This window comes from Vespula pensylvanica, chromosome 2 (genome assembly GCF_014466175.1).
Source record: "Vespula pensylvanica isolate Volc-1 chromosome 2, ASM1446617v1, whole genome shotgun sequence".
Classification (NCBI taxonomy): Eukaryota; Metazoa; Arthropoda; class Insecta; order Hymenoptera; family Vespidae; genus Vespula; species Vespula pensylvanica.
Genome location: NC_057686.1, coordinates 1,930,378 through 1,944,675, shown reverse-complemented (window position 1 = coordinate 1,944,675; position 14,298 = coordinate 1,930,378). Strand labels below are relative to the sequence as shown.

General features: G+C 27.0%; 2 protein-coding genes across 4 annotated transcripts; both read left to right on the top strand.

Annotated features, from left to right (window-relative positions):
- The first annotated feature begins 14 nt into the window (after positions 1 to 14).
- Positions 15 to 3,432, top strand: LOC122637848 (SH3 domain-binding protein 5 homolog). Of its 3 annotated transcripts, none has more exons than XM_043830312.1 (8): positions 15 to 242; positions 643 to 705; positions 773 to 910; positions 993 to 1,154; positions 1,229 to 1,526; positions 1,607 to 1,770; positions 1,858 to 2,529; positions 2,592 to 2,754. In XM_043830312.1, the coding sequence occupies exons 1-8, from the start codon at positions 195 to 197 to the stop codon at positions 2,610 to 2,612; spliced, it is 1,566 nt and encodes a 521-aa protein (XP_043686247.1). In that variant the 5' UTR covers positions 15 to 194; the 3' UTR covers positions 2,613 to 2,754. The 3 variants fall into 3 exon arrangements, with proteins under 3 accessions (XP_043686247.1, XP_043686246.1, XP_043686245.1); XM_043830311.1 differs by having other exon boundaries at positions 16 to 242; positions 1,858 to 2,008; positions 2,093 to 3,432; XM_043830310.1 differs by having other exon boundaries at positions 16 to 242; positions 1,858 to 3,432.
- A 209-nt stretch (positions 3,433 to 3,641) lies between these two features.
- On the top strand, positions 3,642 to 10,538 carry LOC122637912 (probable serine/threonine-protein kinase DDB_G0282963). The gene is made up of 14 exons (XM_043830437.1): positions 3,642 to 3,799; positions 4,215 to 4,285; positions 4,418 to 4,556; positions 4,622 to 4,799; positions 4,872 to 4,994; positions 5,081 to 5,353; positions 5,426 to 8,632; positions 8,714 to 8,831; positions 8,925 to 9,123; positions 9,249 to 9,432; positions 9,498 to 9,659; positions 9,726 to 9,893; positions 9,991 to 10,083; positions 10,198 to 10,538. Exons 1-14 carry the CDS (start codon positions 3,755 to 3,757, stop codon positions 10,419 to 10,421), a joined length of 5,184 nt encoding a protein of 1,727 aa, XP_043686372.1. The 5' UTR covers positions 3,642 to 3,754; the 3' UTR covers positions 10,422 to 10,538.
- Positions 10,539 to 14,298: the final 3,760 nt, after the last annotated feature.

The window sequence follows — 14,298 nt, the reverse complement described above, 5'->3', positions numbered from 1 at the left end:
GAGATATTATGCGTAGATGTCGTTCGAAATGTGAATGATACTGATATTTCTAAAATTACGTTCAACGTAAAAATATATTCCAATATTAAATTAACGATGTTGAAAGTCTCCTGAAAGTTTTATAATATCCGTATGCATTAGTAAAACAATGTGATTTTAAGCTGACATTAATTAAATGTTGCAAAAAGCGAACTATGGACGTCGCGGAGGACGCCGAAGGATCTTTAGATCCCCGTATACAGGTGACTCATTAATCTCAATCGTTTCTAACGTTATTATATTACTTATTGAAATTTTTATTATCAATTTATATATTATCGCATTTTATTTCACTAAACTCCATGCATGTATATTTCATGTATACAAAAGAAAGGTTATGTACTTTGACATTTAAGTAACGCCCGTACTACTTTGTTACCTGGTACAATGGCCTAGTTATCTATACTTTTGTTTTATCTTGTTCATTTTTCTTTTTACATATAATTATTAAGAAAATTAGATTTATTCTATCTCTCGACTAATTGTAATTTAATATTATTTTCTATCGTTACGTAATTTTGAATATTCTAACGACGAAAATGTTTTTTCTTGTTATAGGAATAATTAGATTTAAGATTGACAATATAAATCTTATGTTTTTAGATCGAGTTGGAGAATTTAAACAATGCAACAGATGATATTAATAAACTTGAGACTGAATTAGATGTGAGTTTTTAAATAGATAAGATAATAGATCTTTTATCTTTTTTATCTGTTATATTTTATAATATAGGAGGCGCATACAGCGTTTAGACAATTGCTTACCGAATTAACAAGGCGATTGAAAGAAGTAGCGGACAAATTAGGAATTACATGTATTGAAAAAGCAAGATGTTATTACGAAGCTTTGGAAGTAGCTCATCTAGCACAAGTCAGTGTTGAGATATAAATATATATATATATATATATGTTTATAAAAGAGGAGAATTCTAATATTAATTTAATCTGTTTAGGTGGAATGTCAGAAACAGGCTCAATTATTCCAAAGAGCTAACGAGATACACGCGGCTGCTAAAGAAACCGTTGCTTTAGCTGAAACGAGGTTTACATCGCATCAGCACGAATGGAAGTTTGATCAAGCTTGGCAAGATATGTTGAATCATGCAACTATTAAAGTAAAATAATTTTTGTTGTTTACCGTTGTATTACAAATTACACTACAAGATTGTACTAAATAAATAATGTCTAGGTTATGGATGCAGAAAATCAAAAAGCAGAATGCGGTAGGGAACATCATAGAAAAGCAATGATATTTCAAGATGCAGAAAAAAAGTTATTTCAGTTGGAAGAGAAATACCGTCGTTATATTATTAAGTCAAGGCCATACTTTGAGGTGAAAGCTCAATGCGATCAAATGTTAACAACGCAAAAGGAAAGAGTAGAATATTTGCAGAAAGCAATAAAAGATGCAAAGCATAATTATGCTTCGAGTCTTCGTATTTTAGAAAACATTAGTAATCAAATACACCAACAAAGAAAGGATAATGGTATCATTGATACAAAAAAGCTGTCTATGTTCATAATATATGTTGGTCGCAAACATATATCTTATTACTCCTTTTTGTAGATATTCTTGCTAATGGGCCTAGAGAACCAGGTGTAGGTGCAGAATTGATTACTTCAGGAGATAATTTAAAATACAAAATGGATTTTAAGAAAGTAAATCATAAAAATATAATCTCTACTGTAGACGATGAGTACCGCAAAAATGTTCAACATCAACAAGATAACGTTAGCATGGAAACTTTTTTTCTTAAAAAATTTCATTGGACTAAAATTTGAAATTTATATTTTCATATATAATTCTTTTAATTTCAGAATGATTTTAAGATTACATCGTCTGCGGGACATCTCGGTCGAAGGTCTATAGATGGTAGCGAAGCTACATCCAATCAATGGGAACTAGAATTACAAGCTAGTATGGAAAAATTAAATTGTGCTCCATTTAATAGTAAAGATTCTGAGAATGATGAGAGAAAGATAAGAGACATCTTTAAAAAAGAAATATGTGATACGCATTTAAGAGATAAGAACGATACGATTGATTTTGCAGACGACTTACAATGTAATGTTTTGAAAAACGAAGAATCTACTGAACATACAGCGAATTTATTTAAAAAACTATCTACAGACGTAGAAATAAGTAAGACATCCATTGATGTACCATCGGTATCAAGTTCTACAAGTTTGCAATCATTATGTCATAATTTTATTAATTCAGTTCAGACAAGATCAAAATATATCAATGATATTACTAAATCTTTATATAAGGAGTCTATTACTAAAAGAGATTATTTTGGCGAAGCAGTAAAAAGTTCAGAAAAAGTAGTTAATTTAAATACATCTACGTACCTACCAAATAGAATCTCAGAAGTCGATTTAAGAAATCTAAAATCTCAAACGAACGCCAAAACCAATATAGAAGATATTAAACATAATTATAGTATGCCAAAATTATACGATTGTACAGAATCTAATGTTCTTGATAAGGTAACGACAAATATTACGAGTCTTAGTAGTTTAAAAAATCTATCAACATCTATTTGTTATAGTGCCAATTCTTCTCCAATTAAATCAGTAAATTTATTTTCATCGAAAAATAAACGATCATCGGACAACGAGTTACATAGAATTCAAAATAAAACTTCTTTCGAAAGATTAAGAAAAAAATCATCTAGTATAAAAGAACTGCCACTATTATCATTAGTCAGTATTCCAACATCATCATTTCCAACGCGCAAAGAAAAAAGTAGTAGCATGAATGACTTAAATTCTAAGTAACAAAAGAAAGTGTAAGTTAATAATTCTAACTCGATTTACATATTTAGCTAGAAATATGTATGATAAAAAAAAAAAAAAATAATAAAAATAAAAAAGAAAAATAAAAAAAATTATTATATTAACAAAACTAAGTTCGCTAACGTTTGTCTGCACAGAAAAAAAAAAAAAAATAGAAGATATAAAGTATTTCCAGTGATGTGTTAAAATTGTGATGAACTTTAGAACAAATTTATATAGAAAAAAAAAAAAAAAAGATATAATTATAACACATAATTATAATATTATAAATATAAACGAGAGTCTCTGATTTATTTAGTTTCCTATAATACATTTAAAGATAAACCTATTAATTGATAAATAAAGAAATATATATGCTCAAAAAGGAGGAAAATGTTACGAATTATTCAGCAACAGGGTTTAATGTGTGAGCTGCTCAATAAGTACATAAACAATTAATATTATATATATTTATATATATATATATATATATATTAGTTTTAATTGTAAGAGTTCTTTGTATTTATTTGTATGGTTATATATACTATTATGGATCTAAAATTTCACATTTTGTAGATATTGCCAAATTTTATTAAACAGTTTGATATTTCTTAACTTGTTTTTATTTGTGTTAAATTTAAAATATTTATTTCATGTGTGACATATTTTATTCAACGATATTTTTTATAATCTTTTTTTTTTTTTTAAGTAAGAGCAGTTTCTAATTACGTAAAATTTAAAATTCGCGCAATATCGAAGTTGGACAATCAACATCGATGTATTGTTTGCAATAATCGATCTATCGATAATATTGAAATATTTAATTCCAGTAATCGTATAAGAGCGCCGATACGCCGCATGCATAAACGTGCTTTGTGTTTTGTATAAAATCTGCTGAGAATTAATTATTTTAGTTGGACTTGTCATTTTAAGTATAATGGATACCACAATCGACAATTTAAAGGAGAACATAAATTCCACTGTAAGTATTAAATATATCATGCTTATTTCAATATCATTTAGTTCAAAGGTGACTAAGGATTTTGTCAAGGTTATGCCGTCTATGATATATTGTTATTGTCTAAAATTTAACAATATTATGATATTATTACTTTACATTTTATTTATTCATTATCTTATTGTACTATTTCTCGATATATATATATATATATATATACTATCCGTGCAATTTACGATATTTATCAAGTATGATAGTACAAAATTTATTATTATCAAATAAAAGTACATGTGTATATACACACACACGCACGCACAATTATCATTTATATCTATAAATGATTATATATATTACATGTATAAATAAAAATTTATTTGAATTAATTCTTATCCTTGTAAGATTATTTTTTTTTAATCTATGATAAATGCTTTGATTACAGGATAATAATGATAAATTGGATAAATTAAAAAAGTCTTATATGATACTAAAACAAAAAGTTTGTAGATCACAGTAAGTTATCTTATTTAGTGAAAATTAATGTTTATATCATCTTTATTTATAATTTATATTTAAATATATATTTTTTATTATGATTATATATAAAATATTATGATGATATAATTCGTAATACATATTTTTTAGTGAATTAATTAAACTATACAATGACAAATTGAAAGAATGCGAACGCATGAAAATAGATTTAGATTTAGCAAATAAGGAAACCAAAAAAATGACCACTAATTATAATGGAACATTGGCGAAAGTTATTAAATTGGAACTTGTAAGTAATTTGTTCAAAAATTTGTGGTAATATATATAATAGTTAAATATCTATTACTTTATTAGCAAAATACGGAATATAAGAAAAAAATCGAGTCGTTGTCGAATACTATAGTAATGCATGAAACTAAAATTGCTGGAGATCAACAACATTTGCAACAGTTGACGTGCAAATTAAAGGAAATAGAAGATAAACATATGGATGAAAGACTGCAAATAGATATGGAAAAAACTTTATTACAAGGTATTTAGAATAGAAGTGTAATAATATTTTTTTTTGTGTAAGATCTTTTTATGTTTTAAATCGTATTCTCAGATAAAGTCAAAGAACTGGAACGTCAATTGAAGATATCTAATAAAACTAATAATTCAACAAAGAAAGAGAAAATTAATAAAAAACAACAAGGTATAGACAAAGGCATATATTGTTGTTTGGAAAGTTAGTACTTCAGAAATATTTATTGTCGATCTATAAATAAATTGATTAAGCACATTTAAGGATTTAGATTTCATTGATTTTTATAGATGTGATACCAAGGGTAGATGTCGCTGTAAATACAATAAAACATGTAGAACTTAATACTCAAGTTGAGAAGAATGTAATGACAGATATGACTTTTCAAGCAGATAAAGATAATCTTTATCTTTTGTTTTGTGATAAATGTGAAGATTTAGTGTGTAATCCTGCTGAGAAAATTTGCAAAACGATGGGTACAAATCCTGAAATTATTCCACAACTTCCTTCGTCTACAAAATCACAATCTACAGTTTCTGTACCTATATCTTCTCCTGAAAAAGGTTTGTTACTTTCTTTTTTTTTGGTGTTTACTGAAATGTATTTAAAACGAAGTCTACAATTTCCTTTTTCAGATGAAGACTCTCAGACAAATAATAAAAAAAGACTCGGTGTCCAAAATTCATCGGAAGATATAAATGTTCACGATAACAATTCAAATTTAACATCGGTGCCTTCATCGTCTGAATTACCCAAAATGTTATCTTCCTCTTCACAAGATCCTTGTATAGCAAGAGAGGAATCTTTTTCCGATGTAACAAAAAATTCATCTTTTTCAAGTAAATTTGATGAATTAACAGATTTACTCAAAACTTCATGTATAATGAAAGAAAATAATAATACGAGCAATTCGTCATCTTTTAATAATCTATTGCATAATTTTGAAAAATTAAAAAAGAAGATGAAAAAATTAGAAAGAAAGGTAGAGAAGCAATCTCAAGAAAAGAAGCAATTGGATACAAATTGTTTCCCGCATGCGCCGTGCATAAATTATTACTCAAACGAAATGTTAAATCATAACTTCTCATTAAATATGATTTCTACATTTTTGAATGGATTACAAGATATCGTGAACAAAAATATACGTAGGCGTAATAAAGCTCAGAAGAGAAAATGTGAACCCAAAGTCTGTAAATTTAGTTCCAAAAAGATAAAGCTTAAACGAGTACAACAAAATCTATCAATGTGTAATAATGTTTGGAATGTGGATTCAATAAAATCTTCCAATGAGCGAACTACGAGAACCGACAATTCTACATCAAATGATAATTTGGATAATTCATGTAATTCTATAAACAATGATGTAACGTTAGATGATGATTCAAATGATATAAATGTCGACAAAGTTAATTGCTACGATAATGTAATTAAAGAACATTTAAACGATACCGTTTCGATCCCTAATAATTCGAAGATAGAAAAATTACGAATTGCAAATAATAAACAGGAGAAGAATCCCGTAATTGTTACGTGTCAAACTGCAAGTGATAATGTATCGAATTCTATGGAAGAAACAAATTCAAGTAGTTTGGATAATGAAGATTGTTCTATTCCTACAGTGACTAGTAAAAAACAAACAATAAATGGTCCTCTAGTTGTAGAAGGATTTGATCACAAAAGTAAAGATTCTTCTAAAAATAAGATTCGTAGTAGTGATAAGGATACTATTATGGTAATGAATGATCTAGTCCCTAATACTAATATAGCTTCCACATCTAGTGCAAGTGTTTCTATAAATAAGTCTAGTGTATCTGATACTAAGAAGCAAATAAGTATTCCTTTTATCAAGAAATTTGAAAATACTGAGTCCACAGTAGAAGAAATGCCAGCGATAATCGATAACATCCCACCTTTTATAGAAACTTCAACTTTTATGAATGAAAACAAAGGAAACGATAGCACTATTAATACAACGGCTAATACATCTTCTATTAGCAGTGTTATTGTTACTGTTAGTGATACTTCTACTAGTTCTATTACTTCTAACAATAAAAGTCCTACTACTGCAAATATTAAAAGCCGTAAACGTAAATTGCAGATATCTGAAAAAGAATTAAATCAATCTAATTTAATTAAAGACTTGTCAACCTTAGAGAAAAATAATAAAGATATTTGTAATATTGGAAATGATGGAACGTGCATCATTGAAAATACAAAAAATAATACTCCTGAAAAAGTAATAAATAACAAGTCCGATGTTCAGATAACAGATAATCCATGTCTTATACCACAAAAAAAGCAATGTACAGTACATCTAATGAAAATAAACAATCAGGAAGTATCGACATTACATAATGAAAATTTAGATGCAAGTCAAGAAACGAATGACAAATCTGTTAAAACGACATTAGCAAATATATCGGATAGTACATCGACGGATGAAGAAAAAATTGATTCTATAGAAAACCAAAGTAATAACATAAATGTTGAAACAAAGCATAGCTTTGCAAAAAGAAAAAGTCCGAGATCCAATTACGTATTTGCTTCAAATAAAACTCGTGTCGGATTAATGGGTCGTTTAAAACATTTACGATCTCAATCTCTAGTTAAAGTCAGTAACGTAGAGTTGTTCAATTCGAATGAACCAGAAACTGTAAATAATAAAAGTACTAACCAGAGTAAATGTGTATCCATATCCGCGTCTAATAAAAATAATGGAATGGAAAAAAGTTTAATGGAAAATCTTGGCGAATTAAAAAAAACATATAAAAACTGGACGACTAAGGATTTGTTGGATGATTCTTTTAATAGTAATGAGCAAGCAAAGTTAGCAGATGAATTAACGGAAAATATTGCGCCTGCTGCTAGTTTGGATTTTGAATTGACTGATGTAAATAAGAATACAGAAGATAAATGTTTTATCAATATTATGACATCATTACAGGACTCAAACCCGATGCAAGACAAGGATGTATCCACTGATTCTAATAGTGATACAACAACCGAGAAAAAAAGTATCGAATCAGACGAGGATATTTGTTTAGAATTATGTCATAAAACTATCACCGATGAAGAAGATCAAATTATAAAAGATGTAACCTTACATTCTTCTGTATTTACATTAATTAGTCCTCTAAAGGATGATAGCATCCCTGTTGGTATATCTAAAAAGTACTCAAAGAAAAAAATTAACAAACCAATTCAAGATGTAGCAATAGGTCCACATAGAATATATCCTACGCAGGAACTCGATATCTTAATGCATTCTGAACATACGCTTACATCAGAAGCAGAACAAACAAACATTCTTAATAATACTAATAAAGCAACAAAAATTAAAACTGATAGAAAAATAATTAGCAAAGGAGAATCCAAATTACAATCTAAATTCCTTGATAAAAATATACAACAGGTTAATAGAGTATCTCAGAAAAAAGAAAAACTCTTAAATAGTTTCGCATGTGAAGAAAGTATTGAGGAACATTGTAGCGTGTCTATAAATGTTCAAAAACAAAGCACATCAGAAATGACAATGAATGAAGCAAAAAAAGATACATCGATCAATAGTTATGAAAATGGAGAGATACATTCAGAAATATTTACAGATCCAACAAACACGACAATGTATAATGACGACGTAAACATTCAAACACATAATGTGATAGTCAATGATTTAGAAGCTGTTTCCGCCAATAACGGAGTGGATGCCAAAAATATTAGTAACGATTTGGTTAATCCCATTACATTATTAGAAAATCATTTGAAAACAAACCAACATACTAGAGGGTTGAGGAACTCCAAAAAAGCACTGAAGATAATAGAACCGCTATGTATACAAACAGGTATATTGTTACACGCTTTTGTTAATTTATTTATATATGTTAAATATTTATATACTTTAACATATTATGTATATATTTCAGATAATTTTGTTAATAAGCAATTATACAGAATCATAAATGATACTGATTGGTCTATGTCTGTACATAGAGATGTTGTTAATAAATTGTCTTCTATATGCAGCGTTCGTATTGTTGCCAAGTACGTATAAATAATACTATAGAATCTTTTTATTACCTTATCAAATATAATCAAAATTATAGTTGTATTATTTTTTTTATCGTTTGATTACAGATGCATAGTGGACTTTATGCTTGAAAGAAAAGAGAATAATTTGGATAAAAGTTATACACCACCAGCACCCTTGATGACAATAACTCAACAAAAAATTGTAACGTTATTAGTTGACCTCGAAATAAAATTGCCTACAGTGATAAAATGGGTTCAAGCAGGAATCGAATATAAAATTTTCAGATTAAATAACGCTCCTATGGTATGTGATTGTGAATATTAATTATGTCGGTTTTCCTTCTTTCTTTTTTCTTTTCTCTTTTCCTTTTCTTTTCCTGAGTTTTATAGAATCATTCATATCATAAAATAATTTGTTGAATTATTTAGTTACATCAGATACAAAATCTTATAAGACTGTACATCGTTCTAACACGGATACAAAAGGATCGAGAAAAAGCTAGAATGCTATGTTGCGATGCTTTATATTGTCTAGGTTTACATGCAATTCCGGTTATTTATACAGTATTGACATGTTGGCCAGAAATATTTCCACAGTTCACAGAAAATATTGGTTGGTATAGATATTTCTATTTCATCATGACATAAATAATATAAGGATAAATTTTTACGTTTCAGATATTTTACCAAAGTATATGGCACATTTTATTATGTCTCTACAGGCTAATAACTTTCCTCAGTTATATGCTTTGAAAAATTTATTATCAACTTATTATAAATATAAAGCGGGAAGTTCTTTAACTAAAAATTTAGTAGAAGAATCATTAAAATCTTTAGAAGGTAAGATATTATATTTTTGTACGTTATAGAAATATTTCAAATGTTTTAATAAATACATTTTATTAGTGAGAAGTAATTCCAATGCGGGTGCTGATAATTTGAAAACAGCTATTATATTGCTTGCGAAAAAGGAAGGTATATCGTGGAGCTATACTAATATTATACAAAGCCGTTTGTTGCCAAATATAATTAATAAAAAATATCTGTCAATGTACGAGCCATTTTGTTTACTTGGTGAGTTTATTAAAAAAAAATATATATATATATATATATAAAATAATTCATAAAATTATATATCGACAACATTTTATGATAATATTTATTTCTATAGGGTATCTTATGCGTACGTTTCCAGTAGAAGATAATGATGGAATTGTCAAAAATGTCATCGAACAACTCTCAGATTTAATTGACTCAGGAAAAGGTAATATAAAACATACTTCAAAAAAGACAAGGATATTTTAATTACAACATTTGACCTGACATTATAAATATTACACAAATGCTGTTATTTTCTTTTTGTTTTCTTTTAAATTAGGCTCCCACGATCAACAGGAAGGCATAGTATCGGCATTGTTAAGTTTATCTAGACACGACGTTGAAAAAGTAATCAGTTCTGTGATGAAATGGATCCCAAGTAAATCTTTAAGAATAACTACTATTGATCAATATTATGCGTTCTTCAGACAACGAACGAAAATTCATTGGAAAAATTATCTTAAAAAATTGAACAAAGTATATGTTAAAGATATTAGACTTTAAACGCTAAGATTATATATATATATATATATATATACATTTATATATACATATATATAACTTTTTTCTTTGTTCTTATTTTTATTTATTTTTTTTTTTATTAACAAAAAATAAAGTATATCGAACGCGCGCATAATAATTATTTATTATTGTGATAGATTTTTCAAATGAAATCTGATTGAAAATTATTATTCTCAGTCTTTCTTGTTTCTCTATGTGTGCGATATTAAATAACATATAAATAATTAAATGCTCTAGAGAAAATTCGTACAAATTGTTTTTAAATAATTTTAGTCTATGACGCGATATAAAATTTTTATAAAAAGATAAGGCATTGATATCTAAATCTAGACTATATCTCTGTATCTCTCTCTATATTTCGTTCCTTTCTAAGATTTGGATATTAATGTTAATAAACGCGCAAAGTATTAATAGATTTAAAGTGTTTAGGATTGGACTGAAATAATAACCGACTATATATTTTAATTTAGTCCTGTTGTTTCTTGTTTTCTCTCTTCTTTTTCTTTTTTTGTTTTAATGTATATAAATTAATCAATATAATTTTTTTTTCTTAATGTGTATATATATCTATATATTATATATATATTATATATATATTGTTATATATATTATATATATGTATATGTATATATATATATATTAGCCATTATTATTATATTTGTTCTTTTTAGTCAAAAATATATTATAACGATTATTATCTTTTTTATGAGAGAATATCGAAAAAGTAATTATCATATTGCGGTTCGTTTTGAATTATTCCTTCCACTACCTCGGCTAGTATTTGTTAAGTATGATTAGAGATAATAGATCACATGCAAACACGCTTTGTATACAGAGAGAGTGTAAATATGTAACGTGATAGAGTAACAGATATGGAATTATTTAATGTAATATACATAAATTGTAATACATATATTATACCATCTTGTAACGCTTGTTAATACGATATTTTTATCCTTACTCAATTTGATTTAATAATAATAATAATAATAATAATAATAATAATAATAATAATAATATTAATAGTAATAGTAATAATAATAGTAATAGCATACATATATATGTAGGAAGCGAAAACCTGTCGAATTTGGGAACGCAAGAGTAAAGATTGCTTATCTTCTTTCTTATTGTTGTTGCTGTTGTTCTTATTATTTACTTTGATAAATAAATGCATACTGCGGAATATAATTATGGCCCACAAGTAAGTAAGTCAGTATAAGTATTATTAAACCATTCCATCGGTATGCATTTCAGCAAACTTTTCATAAGGATGACTGATAGTCGTCTAAACACTAATGTCATCAACCAATGATGACTTACCTGAGTCTAGGCGAGGTTTAATTATAGTTAACGAGAGAGAAAAAAGAAAACAAACGAATACTTACGATTTAATAAATTAAATTATACTATATATACATATACATATATATATATATATATATATATATATATATATATATATACAGAAGCGCGCGCGATTGACCACACACAGGATATCTCAATAATATATATCAAATTTTTGTAACATATACAATGTGTTTCAATATTTATGCATTTGAACATTTGGGAAACAAGGTGTTACAGGTTTTTTCTCTTTTTTTTGTTTCTTTTAATCTTTCTTTTAATATGATGACGCCGATAACGGAGACAATAATGGCGATGAAAATGATGAAGATAATGACAATGAATAATAATAATAATAATAATAATAATTAATTAATAATATTAATAATCAAAAATATTTATAATATATAATAAAGAGAAGAAATAATAATTATAATAATTAATAATGATGGCGATGTGACGATGACAATGATGATAGTATTGATAATGATGATGATAATAATTAAAATAAAATAATAATAATAATAATAGTAGTAATAATAATAATAATAATAATAATAATAATAATAATAATAATAATAATAATAATAATAATAATGAGGATGATAGTGATCGATGATGATGATATGACGATAATTAATTATAATAGTAGTAATATAATAATAATAGTCATAATAATCATAATAATAGTGACGATGACAACTAATAATAATATTAATAATAATATAATAATAATAATAATAATAATAATAATAATAATAATAATAATAATCAACATATTTAGCTTTCATACGCAGAGCATATTAATACATGTTTTTCTTTACAAAAATAATAACAATGTTTTTAATGTAACATTGCCGATCGATGATCTTTCTCTCTTTTTTTTCTTTTTCTTTTTCTTCTTTTTCATTTGTTAGTTGGTTCATTCTTTCTTAGTTAGTTAAATGATACTCGGCTCCATCTCCTTTGGATATCGATATTTGTGTTAATAACTATTTATTTAGCATATTTTTAATTCGACATTGTCTTTGGTACATTCACCACACGGACAGCATAACGCGAATACGAATTTTGGTATATGTATGTATGTATGTATGTATGTATATATGTATATATGTATGTCTGTATGTATATATGTATATCCTATGTTGTGTATGTCGGACGGGGTACCTACCATCCGCCGCGTCATAAAGCGCACGCACAATTATTATATTAGAATCGACGGGGTGAAGAAAAGATGAGTGTGGTGGTGGGGATATAAGTGGGCGGTTCTTGATGGGGGATGATTTTGTCTTTTCTATAAGAGCAAAAAAGCACCATATACGCGTATCTCATCGTGTCACACATACACAGTCACACAGATAAATGACGATTGATGATGATGATGATGATGATGATGATGATAATGGTGACGGTGATAATGATGACGATGATAATGATGATGACGATCAAGATGACCATGATGACATAATCATGATCACGATGATATGTCATATAAAATGAAATATTATTATGATATTAATAATATTAAAATGAAATAATAATAATAATAATAATAATAATAATAATAATAGTAATAATAATAATAAGTTAATTATTATTAATTATATATATATATATATATATATAATTGGCGTCGAGATCGATTCGATAAAGAAAGATGGATATATACTGTTACGTTTGAATAAACGTGACGAGAAAAGCATATGGAGGACGATTCGATCTTATGGTGATATAACACGAATCTTATTTTTTTTCTTGTGGTAATTTGTAATATTAATTTCTTTCGTTTCGTTTCGTTTTCTTCTTTTCTTTTCTTTTCTCTTTTTTTTTTTTTTTTTTTTTTTTTAATTTACGGGCGCTTTAACATTCCATTTTTTCTTTCCTTCGCCCCCATATTTATATATGCGCGGCTTTGTCTAATGTGCTAAAAAAATTATTATGCATTATCACTCTCTTTCTCTGTCTCTCTCTCTATGTAATTCCGGTCAAATGTGTTTAAATATATATATATACATACGCGTACATACATATATATATTTTTTTCTTTTTTCTAATTTACTATGTCTACATATACACAGACATACATATATATATATATGTATGTTACATACACACACACACACACACACACACACCACATACACGCACACACACGTACACACTTCGAAAGATTATTATTAGAAGCACGATCGCATTTATTTCTTTCTTTCAAATGATTTTTTCAATTTTTTTTTTTTCTTTTTTCTTCCCATACAATTCGTATTTTTTTTTATCAATACTTATATCTTTCTCTTTTTTTTAATCGTTAGGGATCGATCGATCTATCGATCGATCGAGTGATTTTCCTACGTCACTGGATGAATCAGAAAAGAATTTTGTTTACATAAAGAAGAAAAGAAAAAGAAAAAAAAAAAGAAAGGAAGCAAGTGCTACTACACGGAGCTCTGCATGTCACATAAACGTACAGACGCGCAACACACACACACACATACGTACATACAGAGACAATTTT

Bases quoted from the DNA above. Each gene is read 5' to 3' on its own strand.
- LOC122637848 (XM_043830310.1), top strand. From the start codon at position 195: ATGGACGTCGCGGAGGACGCCGAAGGATCTTTAGATCCCCGTATACAG. The intron at 1,527-1,606 runs GTATCATTGATA...TCCTTTTTGTAG, and splicing joins CCAACAAAGAAAGGATAATG to ATATTCTTGCTAATGGGCCT. The intron at 1,771-1,857 runs GTTAGCATGGAA...TTTTAATTTCAG, and splicing joins TTCAACATCAACAAGATAAC to AATGATTTTAAGATTACATC.
- LOC122637912 (XM_043830437.1), top strand. From the start codon at position 3,755: ATGGATACCACAATCGACAATTTAAAGGAGAACATAAATTCCACT. The intron at 3,800-4,214 runs GTAAGTATTAAA...CTTTGATTACAG, and splicing joins AGGAGAACATAAATTCCACT to GATAATAATGATAAATTGGA. The intron at 4,800-4,871 runs GTATTTAGAATA...TCGTATTCTCAG, and splicing joins GGAAAAAACTTTATTACAAG to ATAAAGTCAAAGAACTGGAA.